Here is a 20,600-nt window from a genome sequence, read left to right on the forward strand (position 1 = left end):
GAAATCCTCTACAAATAGCCTTATTTCTAATTTAGAGACATTTTTAATTCAAATAAACCTGAATACTTCTGCTGACCAAATCTTATACAAGTCAATGATTAGTATGGAATTAATATTTAACAATTTATTGGTTTAATATTATTCAATGATATAAGAGAAAATTCCCACATATTCGAGAATTATTTAGGTAGGACAAATCACCCGTAATTTAAGAAATGTTTACCTGTTATAGAAGTAAGGCCCATGCAAGTGGCTGCTATTATAACTCCCAAGACTGCAGCAGTATCCTCCAATAATATCACATTTGTACTAGGATCACGACTTTCCATTACTTAGTCATTGGGGAAGAGACAAGAAAAATAAATTTCTAAAATTTTAACTTGATACTACCAGGTAACATTTTAATAAGTATCCATTTAAAATCAAGACATAAATTAAGATAAAAGTGTATGAGAGATTATGATTTTAAAAACCTTGTTCAATGCAAACATAATTTCTTGGCTTAAATGTCAACAATAACTGATACATAAAGTTAAATTACTTTCTCAAGTTATATAACCATATAAAGAAATACCTTAGTTCACTTAAGTCAAATCCAAATATAAAGTATCCATGTTCAAATTTCTACACTACTTTTCTTTTTAATAAGGGCTGAAAGATATGTAGGAGCCACATAGGGATGATATTTAGATATATTTTGTACATATCTATTAGGAACAAAGCAATAACAGTACTAAGTAATTTTAAGCAAATAAGGGAGGGGAAACAAACACCTGCTTTCTAAAATACATACCATACTTGTAAAATGTCATTCCTTTGGCCCGAGCATTCCTACGAAGTTCATTTACAGCAACAAGAAGTGTTGCTAAAAGAAAAGCATTCATATCAGCAAGACAGAAACTTCATGCCTCCAAACTTTAAAGATGGCATCTCAAAAGATAAACAAATAAGCACAACATTTTAAAACTAGGGATGGCAATAAGGAAAAGTTATATGTTAATTAGTTGTTATCAATTAATCATTATAATATAATGAACCCCATAATTCTAAACCATAATAATTAAATACAATTACTAATAACAACAGCTTTAGTTTATTGAAGAGCTGCTATTTGGCAGCACCACACTAACCACAATCATTTTTGAGCCTCCCAATCTTTTGAGACAGGTGGTGTTATAACCATTTTACAGACTTTCAAAGATGAGAGGCCCCATAAACATATACAGTTAGGATCTGTCAATAAAAAATAATCTTAATTTTAAAAATAGATGAAGGGAACATCATACACAGAAAGTTACAATGTTTTGAAGTAAACATGAGCACAGCAGTGAATCAGGCAGTTTTATACTGATATTAGCAGTTCTCTGTCATCATACTGCTATAGAGGTATATTTCAAAAACGCTGAAATATTTGTATCACAAGAGCCTGGCTTCTTCTGATGAACACTATTAAGTGCTAATTTTTAAAGTTCAGTTTAGTTATGCTTTTTATACTCGCTTTCAAATGTTTTGAGTATTATGATACTCAAAAACGAAACATACTTTCCCTTTAAAATAAATAAAATAATTATTTATCCAATTTTTAGTGAATCAGCAAGTAACGGCAATAGCAGTGGTATTGGGTTCAATCAAGGAATAACGTTTACAAAGTGAAAATTGTAAGGAACACCTCTTACCACCACATAGTTTAAAAATAACCACAAATATGGTGGGCTTGCTAAGCACTTTCATGCCACATCAGTTATTGTCCTGCATCTATCTGACTGTCACCTACTTGAGCCTATCCTAGCAGCTCAGGACACAAGAAGAAACGAGCCCTGGCAAGGATGCCATCCCATGGCAGGGCGCACTTACACACACCCCCACATCTATCCATTATAGAAACAACCACAGTACATCATACAAAGACTTTACTCCCTAAAAGTAGAGAAAGCTTAGATGACTATTCCCACACTTACTTTTCTTTAATCAACAGAACTTAGCAAACTATAATATGAACAGCTGAATACATATTACTATATTAAGAATAGAGACATACTTTGTGACAGTACATACCTCCTTCAGATACTAATGATCCTGCTAAAATACAATATGCCTAGAAAAGAAATATTAAAACAAAGCATAAATTAAGTACTTCCAATCACAATTGTTCATATATAAATTCTGTAATAAACAAAAACATGAATTCAAATCTAAGCCAGACAATAAGGTTACTAATGGGAAACAACTCAAATGAGGAGGACAATGAGATATGAACTCAAATATTTGATATCAGAGGTTCTAGACACCAGATACAGTAAGATCCACACCCAAACTCAAGTAACTTCTAGATTTTGCTTGGATGCCTAACACCAAGAAAATCCTGATTCAGAAAGGTAAATAGTAACAAACAGTAACCAATTTTTGTTTTTTTGGTAACACCACATTCCCTGCAATCCCAGGACACTCTTCAATTAAAGATGGTAAGAAAAGCTTTAGTCTGGGGTGTTTAAAAAAAAAAAAAAGTTAACCTAGCAACACATACTTTTTATTTTAATGAAATTCAAACCAAACATCTACAGAATTTTCAAAATGTTTAGAACCCTAGGCTTTCCTAAAATAGAGATCTGAAAACTTTGCACCTAGTCCAACACTATTTTTAAAAGGGCCATAGTCTAATGGAAATCTATTTAGTTACTGAAAGGCACAAGAGCTTTTAAAAGTTTTAAAACTTATACACAACTGAAAATTTAACTAATTACCTAATCTCTAACTCCAGAGACTGCTTTGCCTCTATAAAGTGATGCTGAACAAATTAGAAGAATGCTAGGACAAAGAAGTACCCATAAAGTGGCCAAATCTTTTCAGGATGGAGGAGATACATTTGTTTCTTTTAATTATATGAAATGTATTATGGTAAGAAACTAGTCAATTAAAACTATAGAAAACTAGAGAATAACAAATAACTCTAGTTTAATGGGCTTGTTATTAAGCAGATTTGCATGATATAACAATATGTTAAAAAACTAGACAGAGTGATTCTGTCTAGTTCTGACTGTAACCCAAAATAGAGAAGAAAATAGGTACAAGTATCCCCGCAATCCAAAAGGAGGTGTTACACCATCTATTCAGGCCTTGAACAGAAGGTAGCCCAAACCTGGGGCCTTTACCCACTAGACTACATTCTAGTCCGCATCCTCTAGACCACATGAGAAAAGCTGAAATTGAGGAGGCCAAAAATGGAAAGATTTCTTTGGTGAAAGCTGTTGATGTGTGTACCTGGATATCGGATATCACAGCAAACTGTCTGATGCATACCTGAGTGATACATCCATATGCAAGCCTACTAACTGATACTGGCTGTACCAGCAGAGTAGATCACTGGGCTTGAGAAAAAACCTGCACTCCCACAGAAAGTGTGTTAAACATGTCTGTTTTAACACACAGGTCCCTAGGAGTCTTTCATAAGGAGATCTACTGCTCAAAGGGCATTCTTTCCAAATGCAAGACCACTTCAGCACTGTCTGGAACCACACCATGAGATGCAGAAGCTGAGAGGGTATGCTATGTGACCAGTTTGGGCAGCCATAGCCAGAGCAGCCAAGCAGGGTAATCTCCAAGAAGTGCCCAAGAAAAAAAAAAAAAAAGACAGCTTTAAACATCTACAAAGGCCAGAGGAAACCAATGCAAAATAACATTGTAGTTAGTAAAGTAGTATGTTTTCATCCCCTATCCCAACCTGCAACACTGCCTAGGGAATAGGAGAGAGGAGCAGAAGCCCTAGAGTGGATCACACGGGTGATCACCCTGCTATCCTCCCATTCCCCCAGTGCAGGCTTCCTACCTGAAGGAAGCCCAGGATGAGGGAAAACAGAAACTAACTTTAAATATAGTTCCAACTTATGACTATTACATGGGTCTGGATATTTTAATTACTGAAATGAGATTATTCTTGGGACCAAAAGTGAACAGAGGTTTTCTTGTTCTTCGACAGTAACTGCACAAATTAATGGAACTGCCCAAGATTTTAACCAAGGAGCAGGGCTTGATAATCGGTACCTACAGAGATCTTGTTCAACATCATTGAATCTTATGGATTTAGAGGTTATGTCCAGTCACGTTCTAAAAAATAAACTACAGATACATAACCCTATATTACACAGTCAAGAAGGTATATGTCATTCCCCTTCTTTAACACCAATATAACAAAGGCCTTCTACTGTACACAATCACTAAGTCATAAAGACATCAAACTGAGGAGAAAGAAAGAGGATTACCCATAGAAGGGATTCTATTGGTTGAGGATGAAGCAATCCCATGACTCCATGGTACCAAGATAGTCCCGCACCCATCATGAAAATACCAACACCACTAATTAGCGAAGAAATATAGCGCATATTTGAAAATCCATACCTGAAAAATAGAAAAGAAAATAGTTCACAAGAAATACAAATGGTTTCTTTTAAAATATTGACCTTAATAGGTCAATGAAAAAGACTAAGAATATCAAGATGTTATCATTTTATATTTAAGTGAGATGTTAAGTGCCAAACTTGAAAAGCAATATGGAAAGTGGAAAAAACCTGTAAGATATTTGAAAATACCTAAAAACAAAGTGAATACCATCTAATTCAGCCTTTTTCTGATCTCTTTTCCAAATAGCCTATTTTGATTTAGAGAGCTACTTTACTATTGTGTACCACAGATCCTGGTAAAATTAATCTTTTAAAAAATGCATTCAGATGTTTAATGAACAGGGTAACATTTAAATTTCCCTGTAATGCAGCTTCTAATTGAATATTTCCATCTTTTTGTGCAGCCAGTCTATGATTTATATTACCTGTAACTTGATGCTGGATACAGAAGTTTATAACACATAATTTATTGCTGGTTCTGAACGGGTTAGCACACAGCAACTTTCAACTATTACTAGAACTAAGATCTTCAGCTTTCTGGGTGTTTTCATGGTGTTAAAATCTCAATTACTTTTCAAGCATGCTTTATCAATATGTATATTATTTTGCATTATTTTAAGTTCTGACACAATACTTAGTATTAAAGGTGTTCAAAAAGATATTAATAACATACTAGAGGAGGAAAAGAATCACTCATTAATAAAAATATTTCCTGGAAAATTTAGTCCCAAACCCAAACTGAGTGGGACTCTTCTGAGAAATACAAATTTAAACAAGAATTCTTTTTTTTTTTTGAGATGGAGTTTCACTCTTGTTGCCCAGGCGGGAGTGCAATGGCGTGATCTTGGCTCACTGCAACCTCCGTGATTCTCCCACCTCAGTCTCCCAAGTAGCTGGGATTATAGGTATGCGCCACCACGCCCAGCTAATTTTGTATTTTTAGTAGAGACGGGGCTTCTCCATGTTGGTCAGGCTGGTCTCGAACTCCCAACCTCAAGTGATCTGCCCACCTTGGCCTCCCAAAGTGCTGGGATTACAAGCATGGGCCACTGTGCCCGCCTTTTTTTTTTTTTTTTTGGAAACAGAGTTTTACTCTTGTTGCATAGGCTGGAGTGCAATGGCGCGATCTTGGCTCACTGCAACCTCCGTCTCCTGGGTTCAAGCAACTCTCCTGCCTCAGCCTTCTGAGTAGCTGGAATTACAGGCATGTGCCACCACGCCCAGCTAATTTTTCGTATTTTTAATAGAGATGGGGTATTCTCTATGTTGGTCAGGCCGGTCTCGAACTCCCGACCTTAGGTAATCCACTTGCCTCAGCCTCCCAAAGTGCTGGGATTACAGGCGTGAGCCACTGCACCCAGCTTTAAACGAGAATTCTTAATCAAACTGCTCTTGGAATTCCTTTTCGCAAAGATGTAATCCTGCCATGGGTAATTCCCAGTTTATAGATGTGACAATGTGACAATCAGCTCACTCAGAAAAATTTACTTTCTTCTAAAGTTTCCTCCCAAAGTAATATAGAATATATTAAAGTAAATTAAGATCTAAAATAAATGGTATTACTTACACTTTAGGTGATTTCAAGGAATTATTAACTTTTTATTGAAAATTTTAATTATGTAGATCTAAACTGTCCAATATGATGAGTCACAAGCCACATGTGGCAATTTAAATTTAAATAAATTAAAACTAAATATAGTTTAAAATTTAGTTCTTCAGTTGTACTGGCCACATTTCATGTGCTCAATAGTTACATGTAGTCAGCTACTACCATACTGGACAGATATAAAATATTTTCATCATTGCAGAAAATTCTGTTGGGTAGCACTAAAGTAGACTATAAAAATACCTAGAGAAGAAATCTTTATAACCAAAAATGTAAAATTTGTACCTTCTGTTTTTAAATCTTTTGTATATAAAACTTGCCAAGAAAAAAAATTTTTTCTTAAGATGCTAAAATACTGTAATGATGTGTAATTAACACACTAGAAAGCTATTCTCTATACTAGCTTATTGACAGTTACAAAACATACAAATATATTATTTATAGGAAAACAGTAGTATTGCTTTCAAGAAAAGAAAGGCATTTCTAAAGAACAGAGGTAGACTCCTTTACAGAAATAAAAGTGCATTTTTGGCCTTAAGATTTATCAAATTATATTACTGAAGCTAGTCTTAAAATGATGCTTGTGGAATTCAAAAGCGTTTAGATGGTTATGTTAACAGAAGCAACAGAAAAAAATCTCTGTATCAAATAATGGCTATGATTCAAAATAATACATTCTAAAAAGTATACTCACTTTACAAATAAATAATTCTGATATATTAACAAAATACTATTTCCAAATCACAACAGGAAGATTAAAATAAGTGTGTATATAATAGAAGTTACCATCAAAATTTTAGATTGGGCAGCCTATGAGTCTAAATCTAGAATATATGTTTCCTTGGACCAAAATAAAACAGAACTCTAAGATCAAAATATGTGCTTTATTATTATCAAATATGGAGAAAACAAGATCTCCATGCTGTGCTACAAAGCATAAAAATAACTTAAACTCCATTTTGAAATTATACCTTGAATTTACTTTGACACAGTGGTAAGTTCTGCATTTTAGATACTACAGTGGAAGAAAGGACCAACTCTTTAACAAACTGCAGGTACATAAATGGCAGGAGATTTCTGAAATTTAGTTATTTCAATGACTTACTGACAAAACAAACAAAAACAAAATAAGGCAATGTCCTTACGGATGAGAAGGATCTGGTGTTTGAACAGACTTACGGATGCCCAATGCTAGTAAACCCTACGAAGAAGAAGAAAAAAAGGTGAATAATCATTAGCAAGATGGAGAGTATAATATGGTAAAGCCAATGTGGAGGGTGCAGGCTGACAGTGACAAAGAAACACTCAACATATGCATGTCCAATGGCCCAGCAATTCTGGTTTCTAGTACTTACCTTAGAAAAATAAAGATGAACTCAAAGGGGTTCAAAACACCATTGTTTATAAAGATGAGAAACATGAAAGCAACCTAAAAAAAATCCATTAATTGGGAATGACAAAATAAATGATAAACCATATATTACTTCTACAGTAGGTTAAAAAAATAGGGTTAGAGTAGAGCTTTCTATACTGACACGGATAAAGCTCCTAGACATACCATTAAGTGGAAGAAGAGAAAAAAGCTAGTTAGGAACAGTATATACAGTACAGAACTTACGCTTTGTAGTTTTTATAAACTACATATAATGTAAAGCGCAGAAAAGGTTAAAAAGAATAAGCATGTAACTATGTTTATATCTCTGAAGAGAGGCAAAAATTAAGGTAGTCTGTAATATTTGACTTTTTACAGGAAGAATAACTTGCATAGCTGTACAAGTAAAAGATAAAAACTTTAAACTATACATATTGTATATGGGAACATACATTTCTATTAAAGCTGCAAAACCACGCACAGGAATTATATATCACATTCTTTTATTTCCTTCCTTTCTTACTTGCTCTCCTCTGTCTCACTTGCCTTCATCATTTCTTCCTTCTTTCTCATTTCCACTTAGGTGATTTTTAAAGTTTTGTCCTTTGTTAAAGAGTTATCCACTGGAACTTCTCAATAGCATTATGCTTGTCCCTATTAAGTTCTTTCCATTCAAATTTGATGGAAATACAAAGCCTCTGAGTAAATTCCCTATGTAATTTTAGTAGATTAATCTAAGGCTTTTCCTTTTTTCAGCATCATATCAAATAATCAGATAAGTAAATCTAGATAATGACTTCTTCATAGATGACGTTTCCCTTAGGCTCCAAGAAATTTAATAGAAACATTTTTTCTAATAAAAAATAGAGATTAAACAAGCTTGAAAATATTAATACAAATATATTTTTAGGTCTTAATATTGGAAACCCTATCCTAAATACACAGAATATTATAAGCTTTTACCACTGGATTCCATGGGAAAAGGGAGCAAACCACCTAAAATATACATGATTTTTCAGGGAATTAAACTAGGAGAATGAGAGTAAATTGAAAGGAAGATATAACTCCCTTACACCCTGTTATGGTTTGGCTGTGTCCCCACCCAAATCTCATCTTGAATTCCCACATGTTGTGGGACCTGGTGGGAGGTAACTGAATCATGGGGGCAGGTCTTTCCCTTGCTGTTCTTGTGCTAGTGAATACGTCTTATGAGATCTGATGGTTTTAAAAAGAGGAGTTTCCTTGCACAAGCTCTCTTCTCTTGTTTTGCCACCACATGTACGTGCATTTCACCTTCTGCCATGATTGTGAGGCTTCCCTAGCCATGTGAAATTGTAAGTCCATTAAACCTCTTTTTTTTTTTTGTAAATTGCCCAGTCTTGGGTATGTCTTTATCAGCAACATGAAAACAGAATAATACAGTAAACTGGTACCAGCAGAGTGGGGTGCTGCTCTATATACCCGAAAATGTGGAAGCAACTTTGGAACTGGGTAACAGGCAGGGGTTAGAACAGTTTGGAGGGTTCAGAAAAAGATAGGAAAACGTGAGAAAGTTTGGAATTTCCTAGAGACTTGTTGAATGGCTTTGCCCAAAATGCTGACAGCGATATGGACAATAAAGTCTAGGCTGAGGTGGTCTCAGATGGAAATGAGGAACTTGTTGGAAACTGCAGCAAAGGTGACTCTTGTTATGTTTCAAGCAAAGAGACTGGTAGCATTTTGCCCCTGCCCTAGAGATTTGTGGAACTTTGAACTTGAGAGAGATGCTTTAGAGTGTCTAGTGGGAGAAATTTCTGAGTAGCAAAGCATTCAAGAGGTGATTTGTATGCTATTAAAGGAATTCCGTTTTTTTGTTTTTTGTTTTGTTTTGTTTTGTTTTTTTTTGAGGCAAAGTCTTACTGTTGCCAGGCTGGAGTGCAGTGGCACGATCTTGGCTTACTACAACCTCTGCCTCCCAGGTTCAAGCGATTACCCTGCCTCAGACTCCCAAGTAGCTGGGAATATAGGCAAGCACCACTATGCCCAGCTAATTTTTGTATTTTTAGTAGAGACGGGGTTTCACCATGTTGGCCAGGATGGTCTCGATTTCTTCACCTCGTGATCCACCCACCTTAGCCTCCCAAAGTGCTGGGATTACAGGCATGAGCCACCGTGCCCAGCCCAGGCATTTACTTTTAAAATGGAAACAGCATAAAAGTTTCAAAAATTTGCAGCCTTACAATTCGATAGAAAAGAAAATCCCATTTTCTAAGGAGAAATTCAAGCCAGCTGCAGAAATTTGCATAAGTAATGAGGAGCTGAATGTTAATCACCAAGAAAAGGGGGAAAATGTCTCTAGGACATGTCAGAGACCTTTGTGGCAGCCCTTTGAATCACAGGCCTGGAGGTTTAGGAAGAAAAAGTGGTTTTGTGGGCTGGGCCTAGGGTCCCTCTGCTGTGTGCAGTCTGGGAACTTAGTGCCTTGCATCCCAGCTGCTCCAGCTGTGACTAAAAGGGGTCAAGGTATAGCTCCAGCTATTGCTTCAGAAGGTGGAAGCCCCAAGCCATGGCAGCTTCGACGTGGTGTTGGGCCTGTGGGTGCACAGAAGTCAAGAATTGAGGTTTGGAAATCTCAGAGGATTCATGGGAAACACCTGGATGCCCAGGCAGAAGTTTGCTGCAAGGGCGGGACTCTCATGGACAACCTCTGCTAGGGCAGTGCTTAAGAGAAATGTGGGGTCAGAGCCCCCACACAGAATCCCTATTGGGGAACCACCTAGCGGAGCTGTGAGCAGAGGGCCACTGCCCTCCATACCCCAGAATGATAGATCCACTGACAGCTTGCACAGTCCACCTGGAAAAGCCACAGACACTCAATGCCAGCCCCTGAAAGCAGCCATGAGGCGGCTACATCTGCAAAGCTACAGAGGTGGAGCTGCCCAAGGCTGTAGGAGCCCATCTTTTGCATCAGCATGACTTGGAGGTGAGACATGGAGTCAAAGGAGATCATTTTGGAGCTTTAAGAATTGACTGCCCCTCTGGATTTTGGACTTGCATGGGGCCTGTAGCCCCTTTGTTTTGGCCAATGTCTCCCTTTTGGAATGGCTATTATTTACCCAATGCCTGTACCCTCATTGTATCCAGGAAGTAACTAACCTGCTTTTGATTTTACAGGTTCATAGGCAGAAGGGACTTGCCTTGTCTTGGATGACACTTTGGATGGACTTTTGAGTTAATGCTGAAATGAGTTAAGACTTTGGGGGACTGTTAGGAAGGCATGAGTGGTTTTGCAATGTGAGGACATGAGATTCAGGAGGGGCTGGGGCGGAAAGATATGGTTCAGCTGTGTCCCCACCCAAATCTCTTCTTGACTTCCCATATGTTGTGGGAGGGACCTAGTGGGAGGTAATTGAATCATGGGGGCGAGTCTTTCCTGTGCTGTTCTCGTGACAGTGAATAAGTCTCATGAGATCCGATGGTTTTAAAAAGGGGAGTTTCCCTGCACAAGCTGTCTTCCCTTGTCTGCTGACATGTGAGACCTGTCTTTCACCTTCCACTGTGATTGTGAGGCTGCCCTAACCACAATTAAACTTCTTTTTTTGTAAATTGCCTGGTCTTGGATATGTTTTTATCAGCAGCGTGAAAATGGACTAATACACACCTGTACATTAAAAGTGACAGTCATTATTAATTCACATTATGCGTATATATGTATACATAGATATGTATTTATATTATTTTAAAAATATTCAATAAACATTCAATTATTTTAAAAATCCTTAATATTCAGTTGGCTGTGCAATGAAGTGTGAGATACCATCAACTATTTTATAAACTGAATATGGACCATATTTATTAGTTCTAACAAAAATGAGACCACCCCAACCAGTTCTCCCTCAGAGGTAAGATAGAATCAGTTATATTTGATATGTATCCTTCCAGACCTTTTTCTACACATTTACAATATAATCTCTATCAGTTACATATATATAACCTACAGAGCATTTGTTTAGTTTGCAGCATAACGAACATTAACATCTAGTAGCTAAGAAGTACTGTAAATGCTCTCTACTCCATGATTACCCTTCACCTTTCTGGTGTTCCTTAAGTATCATACTATCCAGCACCTGCATAATGGTACCTCAGAAGAGCTTTCTAGTTGTTTCGTGTGCATATAATCTGTTTACAGAAGACAGAAAGAACCACGCCTTCTTCTAAACACTTGCTACATTGCAAACTCAGGTGCTCAATAAATTCATCTGAGTTGATATTAAATGATATGAAGTGCATGATTTAACAGAAAAGTTTTCCAAAATGAACGGCAACAGAAATTGTAAGGCTAACAGTTGTAAGTGAAACCCTGTCTCTACTGCAAATACAAAAAATTAGCTGGGCATGGTGGCGGGCGCCTGTAGTCCCAGGTACTCAGGAAGCTGAGGCAGGAGAATGGCGTGAACTCAGGAGGCGGAGCTTGCAGTAAGCCGAGATCACACCACTGTACTCCAGCCTGGGTGACAGAGCAAGACTCTGTCTAAATAAATAAATAAATAAATAACATTATAATTAGAGACACAGGTCTAATTTAAAAGTTGGATGTACTTAAGTCTCTCAAGAAGTGAGGAAAAAATATGGCATAAAAAATATTATGATGAATTAAAATTTTTAAAATATTATAGATCTGGAAAGAAACAACTTTCTGAAATACAATTTTCATCTATTCAGAAAGGTCCAGTTGAAATATTTTTCATCAAAGCCTTTTTGAAAACTCTAATTGAGACATACTCTTCGTCCAAGAATTTTCAAATCACTTGATATCATATGGTCTCAAACTTTCATTTACCTCTTGTCTTGTTGTTCAATCTTCTACAAAAATTCGTTTGTTTTTCTGGTTCCAAAACTAATACATTCTCATTGTAAAGAAATTCAAGTAGTATAGGAGAAGAACTATTTGAGTCTGGAGTATATTTCGGACTATCTTTATACATATCTGTATATACTTTTTAACATTCCTTTGAGAATATTTTTGTGTTGGATTTCAAGGAGAAGGTTGTATGTACTTAAACATATGACCACAATTATAATGTCTTTTTGCACTTTGTTTTATGAAAATTTTCTAATGTGCGGATGGATGGATGGATGGACGGACAGAATAATTTTTAAAACCTGATAGAACTTTTTTTTTTTTTGAGACAGAGTCTCACTCTGTTGCCTAGGCTGGAGTGCAATGGCACAATCTCAGCTCACTGCAACCTCCAACTCCCAGGTTCAAGCAATTCTCCTGCCTCAGCCTCCTGAGTAGCTGGGATTACAGGTGCATGCCACCACACCCAACTAATTTTTGTATTTTTAGTAGAGATGGGGTTTTGCCATGTTGGTCAGGCTGGTCTTGAACTCCTGACCTCAGGTGATCTGCCTGACTTGGCCTCCAAAAGTGCTGCAATTATAGGCATGAGCCACTGTGCCTGGCCCTGATAGAACATTTTTAAAAACTCAAATCATCCATCATTAAGCTTTAACAATTATAAATATGTAAGCAAATACGTTTTATTTCATCCATATCTACTCCCTCATGAATATTCTGAAGTAAATTCCAAGCATCATACCATTTCATCTTTAAATATTGTGGATGAATCTCTTTAAAAACTAGGCTTTTTAGAAAATACAGCCACAAGACTATTATCAGACTTTTAAATACTAATTCCTGGCTGGGCGTGGGGGCTCACGCCTGTAATCCCAGCACTTTGGGAGGCTGAGGTGGGTGGATCACGAGGTCAGGAGATCAAGACCATATCGAGACCATCCTGGCTAACACGGTGAAACCCCATCTCTATGAAGAATACAAAAAATTAGCTGGGCATGGTGGCGAGCGCCTGTAGTCCCAGCTACTTGGGAGGCTGAGACAGGAGAATGGCATGAACCTGGGAGGCGGAGCTTGCAGTGAGCCGAGGTCATGCCACTGCACTCTAGTCTGGGCCACAGAGCGAGACTCCATCTCAAAAAAATAAAAAATAAAAATAAATAAACTAATTCCTTACTATTATCAAGTGTAATCACATTTCCACATAGGGAGAATTTTTTTGAGGTAAAATTCAAATACAATGAAATGCACAAATCCTGAATGTACAGTTTTTTTGTTTTTGTTTTGAGATGTCTAGTTCTGTCGCCCAGGCTGGAGTACAATGGTGCCATCCTGACTCACTGCAACCTCTGCCTCCCGGGTTCAAGTGGTTCTCCTGTTTCCGTCTCCTGAGTAGCTGGGATTACAGGCGTGTGCCACCACGCTAATTTTTTTGTATTTTTAGTAGAGACAGGGATGTCACCGTATTGGCCAGTCTGGTCTCGAACTCCTGACCTCCAGTCATCTGCCTACCTCGGCCTCCCAAAGTGCTGGAATTAGAGGCATGAGCCACTGTACCCGGCTCAGAATGTACAGTTCTGTTTGTTAACAAATACACATACCCTTGAAACATATATTCCTATGAAGGCATAGAACTTTTCCATCACTCCCAAAAAGCTCCCTGTGCCGCTTTCCTCCCCCACATCAGAAGCAACTATTTTTCCAATGTTTTTAAACTATTAAAAATTAAAGTTCCTTGCTAGAGATACATCTATGTTGCCAGTCAGAAAAGTAGTTCTTTCTCTTTTATTGCCAGATAATATTCCATTGTATCAATTTGTTTATCTGCTGTACTGCTGAAAAACATTTGGGTTGATTCCAATTTTTTCAGCCATTATAAGTAAAACTGCTATAAACATTCCTTTTTTTTTTTTTTTGAGACCGAGTCACTCTTGTTGCCCAGGCTGGAGTGCAGTGCAGCTCACAGCAACCCCTACTTCCCGGGTTCAAGCGATTCTCCTGCCTCAGCCTCCTGAGTAGCTGGGATTACAGTGACCCACCACCATGCCCAGCTAATTTTTGTACTTTTAGTAGAGACGGGGTTTCACCATCTTGGCCAGGCTAGTCTCGAATTCCTGACCTCAGATGATCCGCCCGCCTTGGCCTCCCAAAGTGCTGGGATTACAGACCTGAGCCACCGCGCCCAGCCAACATTCTTATACAAATCTTTTGGGACCATTCATTCCCACTTCCCTTCGGTAAATACTTAGAAGTGGAATTGGTGGGTCACAGGATAAGCATATGTTTATAGGACGCTCCCAGATGTTTTCCAGAGTGGTTGTACCATTACACTCCACCAGCAATGTCTGGGAGATCTGGCTGCTCCACATCTTCACCAAAATTTGGCTGTCAGGGTTTAAACTTGTAGCCATTATAGTGGATATGCAGAGATGTCTTGTGGTATCAACATACATTTCCTAATCATCAATGATGTTAGCACTTTTTCAGGTGTCCACTAGCCACCATTCATGTTTCCTTATTTGTGAAGTACCTGTTCAAATCTTTATCCTTAGGGGGAAAAAACTGGGTTCTCATTTTATTACTGAATCATGGAAGTTCTTAATTCTGGATACCAGTCCCCTCTCAGAATGCTTTGTGAATATTTTCTCCCAATCTATGCCTATTTATTTCCTTAAGGATGTCTTTCAATGAGCAAAAGTTTTTAATTCTGATGAAGTTTAATTTGTAAATCTTTTTATTTTACGATATTGTTTCTGTGTCCTATTTATGAAATCACTGCCTACCAGGTCTAAAATATATTCTCCTAGGTTTTCTTCTAGAAATCTTCATAGTTTTAACGTTTATATTTGGACTATGATCCATTTCAAACTTGTATACAGTGTGTGAAGTAGGAGTCAAGGTCCTTTTTCTCCTCATATGGATCCAATTTTTCTAACATTATTTGTTTTAAAAAGTTTCATTTCGGCCGGGCGCGGTGGCTCAAGCCTGTAATCCCAGCACTATGGGAGGCCGAGACGGGCGGATCACGAGGTCAGGAGATCGAGACCATCCTGGCTAACACGGTGAAACCCCGTCTCTATTAAGAAATACAAAAAAAACTAGCCGGGCGAGGTGGCGGGCGCCTGTAGTCCCAGCTACTCGGGAGGCTGAGGCCGGAGAATGGCGTGAACCCGGGAGGCGGAGCTTGCAGTGAGCTGAGATCCAGCCACTGCACTCCAGCCTGGGTGACAGAGCGAGACTCCGTCTCAAAAAAAAAAAAAAAAAAAAAAAAAAAAAAAAAAAAAAGTTTCATTTCTTCACTCAACTGCTTTGATGCCTTTGCCAAAAGTCACAGGCCATGTAAATGTGGCTCTGTTGTTGGATCAATTCTGTTCCACTGATTTGTCAATCCTTATGCCAGTAACTCACTGTCCTAATTTCTATAGGTTTATAATGTCTTGAAGTTCTCCAAATTTCTTGTTTCAAGGTTGCTTTGAATATTGCAGGTTCTTTGCATGTCCATATAAATTTTGGAATTTATTCAGTTCGTCAACTGTACAGAAAAGTCTGTTCATATTATGAATGGAATTCCATTATATCTGTAAATCAATTTAGTGAGATTTAACAGATCTATGACATCCAATCTATGAACACGCTATTATATCTCTCCATTTATTTAAGTTTTAATTTCTCTCAGCAACATTTTATGACTTTCAGCGTAAAGGTCTTATATGTCTTTTGCTAGATTTATCTCTAAGTATTTAATATTTTGTGATACTACTTCACATGGAATTTATTAAAATTTCCTTCTCCATTTATTTGCTGATAGTAGAAATGCAATTAATTTCTTCATATTAACTTACTGATTTTGAATGTTAAACCAACTTTACACTCCTGAAATCTTACCTAATTATGATGTAATATCATTTTTATATGTATATTTATATATTTATATAATTCAATCTGATTATATTTTAAGGAGTTTTGCATCTGTGTTCATGAGGAATAACTGGTCTGTAGGGTTTTTTTCTCTCGTAATGACTTTGTAAAATTTTGGGATCAGGGCCTCATTAAAGCAGTAGAAAACATTTCATTCTCTATTTCTGAAAGCCTGTGTACTCAGTATTGTTTCTTCCCCAAATGCTTGATAGAATACTCTTGATACTGTTACATAGGTTACTGAGGCTTCTTCCATTGTTTTCAATCTTTTTTGTCTGTGGCTTTAGTAAGAATGTTTTCTGCTGTTACATACTCAGGTTCACTGACTTTTACCTGCAGTGTCTAATCTGCTGTTAATTCTATACAGTGAATTTTTCATATCAGACTTTTTTTTTAGCTCTACAAGTTTCATTTGGCTTATTTTTCATACCTTTGATTTCTCATGTTCATATTTTCCTTTCAATACATAACTGTACTTGAAGTAGCTGTTTAATATCCTTGTCTGCTAATTCTATCATCTGTTAAGCCTGCTTATGACTGATTTTTCTCCTGGTTATGAGTCAAATTTTCCTGCTTCTTATACTGGCTATTAGTATTTTTATTGGATGCTAAACACTGTGAATGTTATACTGAGTGTTTGGATTTTGCTGCCTTTATTAAAGAATGTGAGGCTTTGTCCTGGCAAGTGATTAAATTATTTCAAGATTGGCTTGATCCTTTAGAACTTTTAGGAAGATTTGTTAGGGAGGGTTCTAGAACAGCCTTTACATTAAGAATAATTTAGCCCTACTCCTAAGGCGAGCCTTCTACTGGCCTGGATAATGAGAACTCTCTTACCTCAGCTAGTCAGAACTTGAATGTAACCTAGCTGTGTGTGAGTACTGGGAATTAGTCAATTATTGCTCCCTGCTGGTTCTCTGCCAAGATTGATGCTCACATCTTAGACATGTGTAACTTAACATTCAGCAAACATTCAATTCAAGGAAATCCCTATGTAGACCTCTACAGCTTTTTGTCTTTGTAGCTCCCTCCTCTGTGGAACTCTGCCTTGTAAGTTCTAGCCACCTCAGATGCCCTGAACACTGATTTCTGTCTTCTCAACTCAATGAGACTGTTATTTCCCATCCTGCTCCACTATCCCAAATATGCCTTCAAGCAAAAAGCCACAGAGATCATAGAGTTCAAGTAATTTGTTTCTTATCTCTCAGGGATCATGGTCTTATGTTGCTATTGTCCAATATACTGTCTAATTTTTTAGTTGTTTATGGCAAAAGATTAAATTCAATTCCTGTTAGTCTGTCATGGGTGAAAGCAGAAGTTCTGAACATAATATTTTGCAACTTTTTACTCAATTTATCATGGTTATTATTCCAGGTCAGTACACAGATATCTACTACATTCTTTTTAAATGCCTGAATAGCATAGAGTATGAACACTTAAACATTGTCTTCAACGTTTGAAATAAAAACTAATATTGAAACTAGTAACATCATACATATCTCCTTGCCATATGGACAAATATTTCTGTATTTCAACTTTCCTCGATAAGCTTACAAGAAAACAGAGATTATAAGTTATATATCTCCCCCTATCCCCTCTCCTCCCACCGCATGCCACAGTTGAATGGTAAAATTTTATACAGACGGTATGTATTAAGTATATATTGAGTATAAAAATTAAGTTCAAGGTAAATACTTAGTACTAATGGCAAATGCTTGTCTTCTTTCCTTACTTTTATGAAGGGTTTTAATCCATCTGATTTGACAGTGAGTGAGACAAGTTCTCAGGCTTAATTTTTAATTAATATTGCTCTCCTTGCTCCTTATCTTCATATTATTTTTATCCTTGTCTTAAATATTCCTATTTTATCTGTGTCTTTCATTGAAGTTCTCCCAAATCTGTTTTTATATAACAGAATTAAAAATAAGTAAATATTGAAAAGGTATCTTCTTAATATACCACTCTCTTTAAAATGTAATAGTGATGCACACACAGAAATTTTTATTATATTCTTACAAAAGGTTTGGGTTTCTAGTTTTCACAATTTGGGCCACAAGGGTTTTAAATGGTATTTTAATTTTATTAATACAAAAACTTTTCTCCATTTGCAAAGCCAAGGAAAGTAATTCAAATTATGAATCTAATGTGAAAGCATTTTAACCGATTACATATGATTTTACATCTTTATTCCAAAACCTTAAATTCATGGACTATTACAGTCATTGAGAACTCATATTTAGAGACCAGATTTCTGCTCAGTGACTGATAATGTTATACTTCACGTTCCATTGTCAGAGGTTCTTAAAGCATAACAACCTGCCTTAAAATACTATGATTAAATTTCTATGCACTTCGTTGCTGAAAAGTAAACTTTTATTTTCTCCCACAAGCCAACTACTGGAATCATTCAGTTTTAAAATAGATCAACTTTTAGATTAAAGCCTAAAACTATTACTTCAAAATTGATTTATAAAAAAGCTTTAGTCCTCACCTGATTACAAGTATCAGATAATGAGTGTATGGCTTCTGAGAACATACTTGCTGAACCAGTATAAATCCAGGCAAGAAATTTAAAGAAGCAGTTTAATCCATTGCTAGAAGAGAAGGAGAAAACAATTTAGCATAGGTTTGGATAAAAATTTAAGCCAAAAGCATACTCAATCGGCTGTATATACCTCTATACTAGATTCTGTTGAAAGTAAAATTAGGCTAAGCACAGTGGCTCACACTTATAATGCCAACATTTTGAGAGGCTGAGGTGGGAGGATGGCTTGAGGACAGGAGTTCAAGACCAGGCTGGGCAACAAAGTAAGACCCCATCTCTATTAAATTTTTTTAAAAAACTTAGTCTGGTGTGGTGGTACACGCCTGTAGTTCTATCTACTCGGGAGGCTGAGTTGGGAAGATCATCTGAGCCCAGGAGTTCGAGGCTATACTACACTCCAGCCTAGGCAACAGAGTGAGACCCTGTCTCTAAAAAACAACAACAACTGCAACAAAAACGAGTACAATTAAAAGAATCCCTAGCCTTAAAAAACTTTCTGTTTAGGTAACAAGAGTAAAAATTTGAAAAAACATAAATTATGTACTGTTAAGAGGCATGCTATGTGTAAACAAATTACTTAAGTGTACTTTGAAGACTGGTGAGAAAAGAGGGTCTTCTATATTTCGACAAGATAAAATTTAAAAGACAATTATGTGTTTTAGGTAGATAAAAGCAGATCTGCACCTGATACTGTCCAGTGGGCCAGTGTCAAAGGCAAGATTTCAGTGAAAGTCTGTTTACTTAAGGGGGCAGATGCCAGAGGTGACTCTAAGCAGTCTCAGAGTCATACTAGAAGAAGCTAGATGCCACAATAAACACAGTTAACTCTGAGGAAGCTAGCTGCTCAGATACCAACAGTAATGACTAATATGATTTATCTCAGACGTTATGCTAGTGAGTTACCATGTTATATTACAAGTCTGTTATACAAATATTAACACTCCCATTTTATAAATGAGAGAACTGTATGTCCCCTTTTAGCTACCCTTTTCCCGTCTCCTCCACCTCAGATAACTTCTTAAAAACATCATATTTATTCTAGCTGTCAGTCTTCATCTTATCAATGCCACCTACCATTCCATACTATTAAATTCCTGGAAACATTTTAGTATTTCTCTTAACTTCCTGGGAGCATCTGACACTATTTTCTTCTTTTCTAAAACAATGTTTATTTATTTTATTTTTTAAATTTATAATTTAAGTTTTGGGATACCTGTGCAGAATGTGCAGGTTTGTTAAATAGGTATACATGTGCCATGGTGGTTTGCTGCACCCATCAGCCCGTCATCTACATTAGGTATTTCTCCTAATGCTATCCCTCCCCTAGCCACCCACTCCCCAATAAGCCCCAGTGTGTGATATTCCCCTCACTGTGCCCATGTGTTCTCATTGTTCAACTCCCACCTACGAGTGAGAACATGTGGTGTTTGGTTTTCTGTTCTTGTGTTAGTTTCCTGAGAATGATGGTTTCCAGCTTCATCCATGTCCCTACAAAGGACATGAACTCATCCTTTTTTATGGCTGCATATTATCCCATGGTGTATATGTGCCACATTTTCCTTATCCAATCTATCATTGATGGGCATCTAGGTTGGCTCCAAGTCTGCTAGTGTGAATAGTGCTGCAATAAACATACATGTGCATGTCTCTTTATAGTAGAATGGGACTGCTGGATCAAATGGTATTTCCGGTTCTAGATCCTGGAGGAATCGCCACGCTGTCTTCCACAATGGTTGAACTAATTTATACTCTCACCAACATTGTAAAAGTTTTCCTATTTCTCCACACCCTCTCCAGCATCTGCTGTTTCCTGACTTTTTAATGATCACCATTCTAACTGGTGTGAGACAGAATCTCATTGTGGTTTTGATTTGCATTTCTCTAATGACCAGTGATGATGAGCATTTTTTCATGTTTGTTGGCTGCAT

The 20,600-nt window shown here is 37.0% G+C and overlaps 1 protein-coding gene across 1 annotated transcript in view; it reads right to left on the minus strand.

Moving 5' to 3' along the window:
• LOC105487707 (solute carrier family 30 member 9) overlaps positions 1-20,600 on the minus strand; it is a 105,748-nt gene that overhangs the window by 21,482 nt on the left and 63,666 nt on the right. Inside the window, exons 9-14 of the mRNA XM_011751251.2 lie at positions 18,619-18,721; positions 7,146-7,201; positions 4,257-4,392; positions 2,056-2,095; positions 794-865; positions 224-331 (exon numbers count right to left, since the gene is read on the minus strand). Of these exons, the coding sequence (XP_011749553.1) occupies positions 224-331; positions 794-865; positions 2,056-2,095; positions 4,257-4,392; positions 7,146-7,201; positions 18,619-18,721 (515 nt within the window). The remainder of the gene's footprint in view (positions 1-223; positions 332-793; positions 866-2,055; positions 2,096-4,256; positions 4,393-7,145; positions 7,202-18,618; positions 18,722-20,600) is intronic.

The sequence above is a fragment of the Macaca nemestrina genome, chromosome 3, assembly GCF_043159975.1.
Source record: "Macaca nemestrina isolate mMacNem1 chromosome 3, mMacNem.hap1, whole genome shotgun sequence".
NCBI classification, from domain to species: Eukaryota; Metazoa; Chordata; class Mammalia; order Primates; family Cercopithecidae; genus Macaca; species Macaca nemestrina.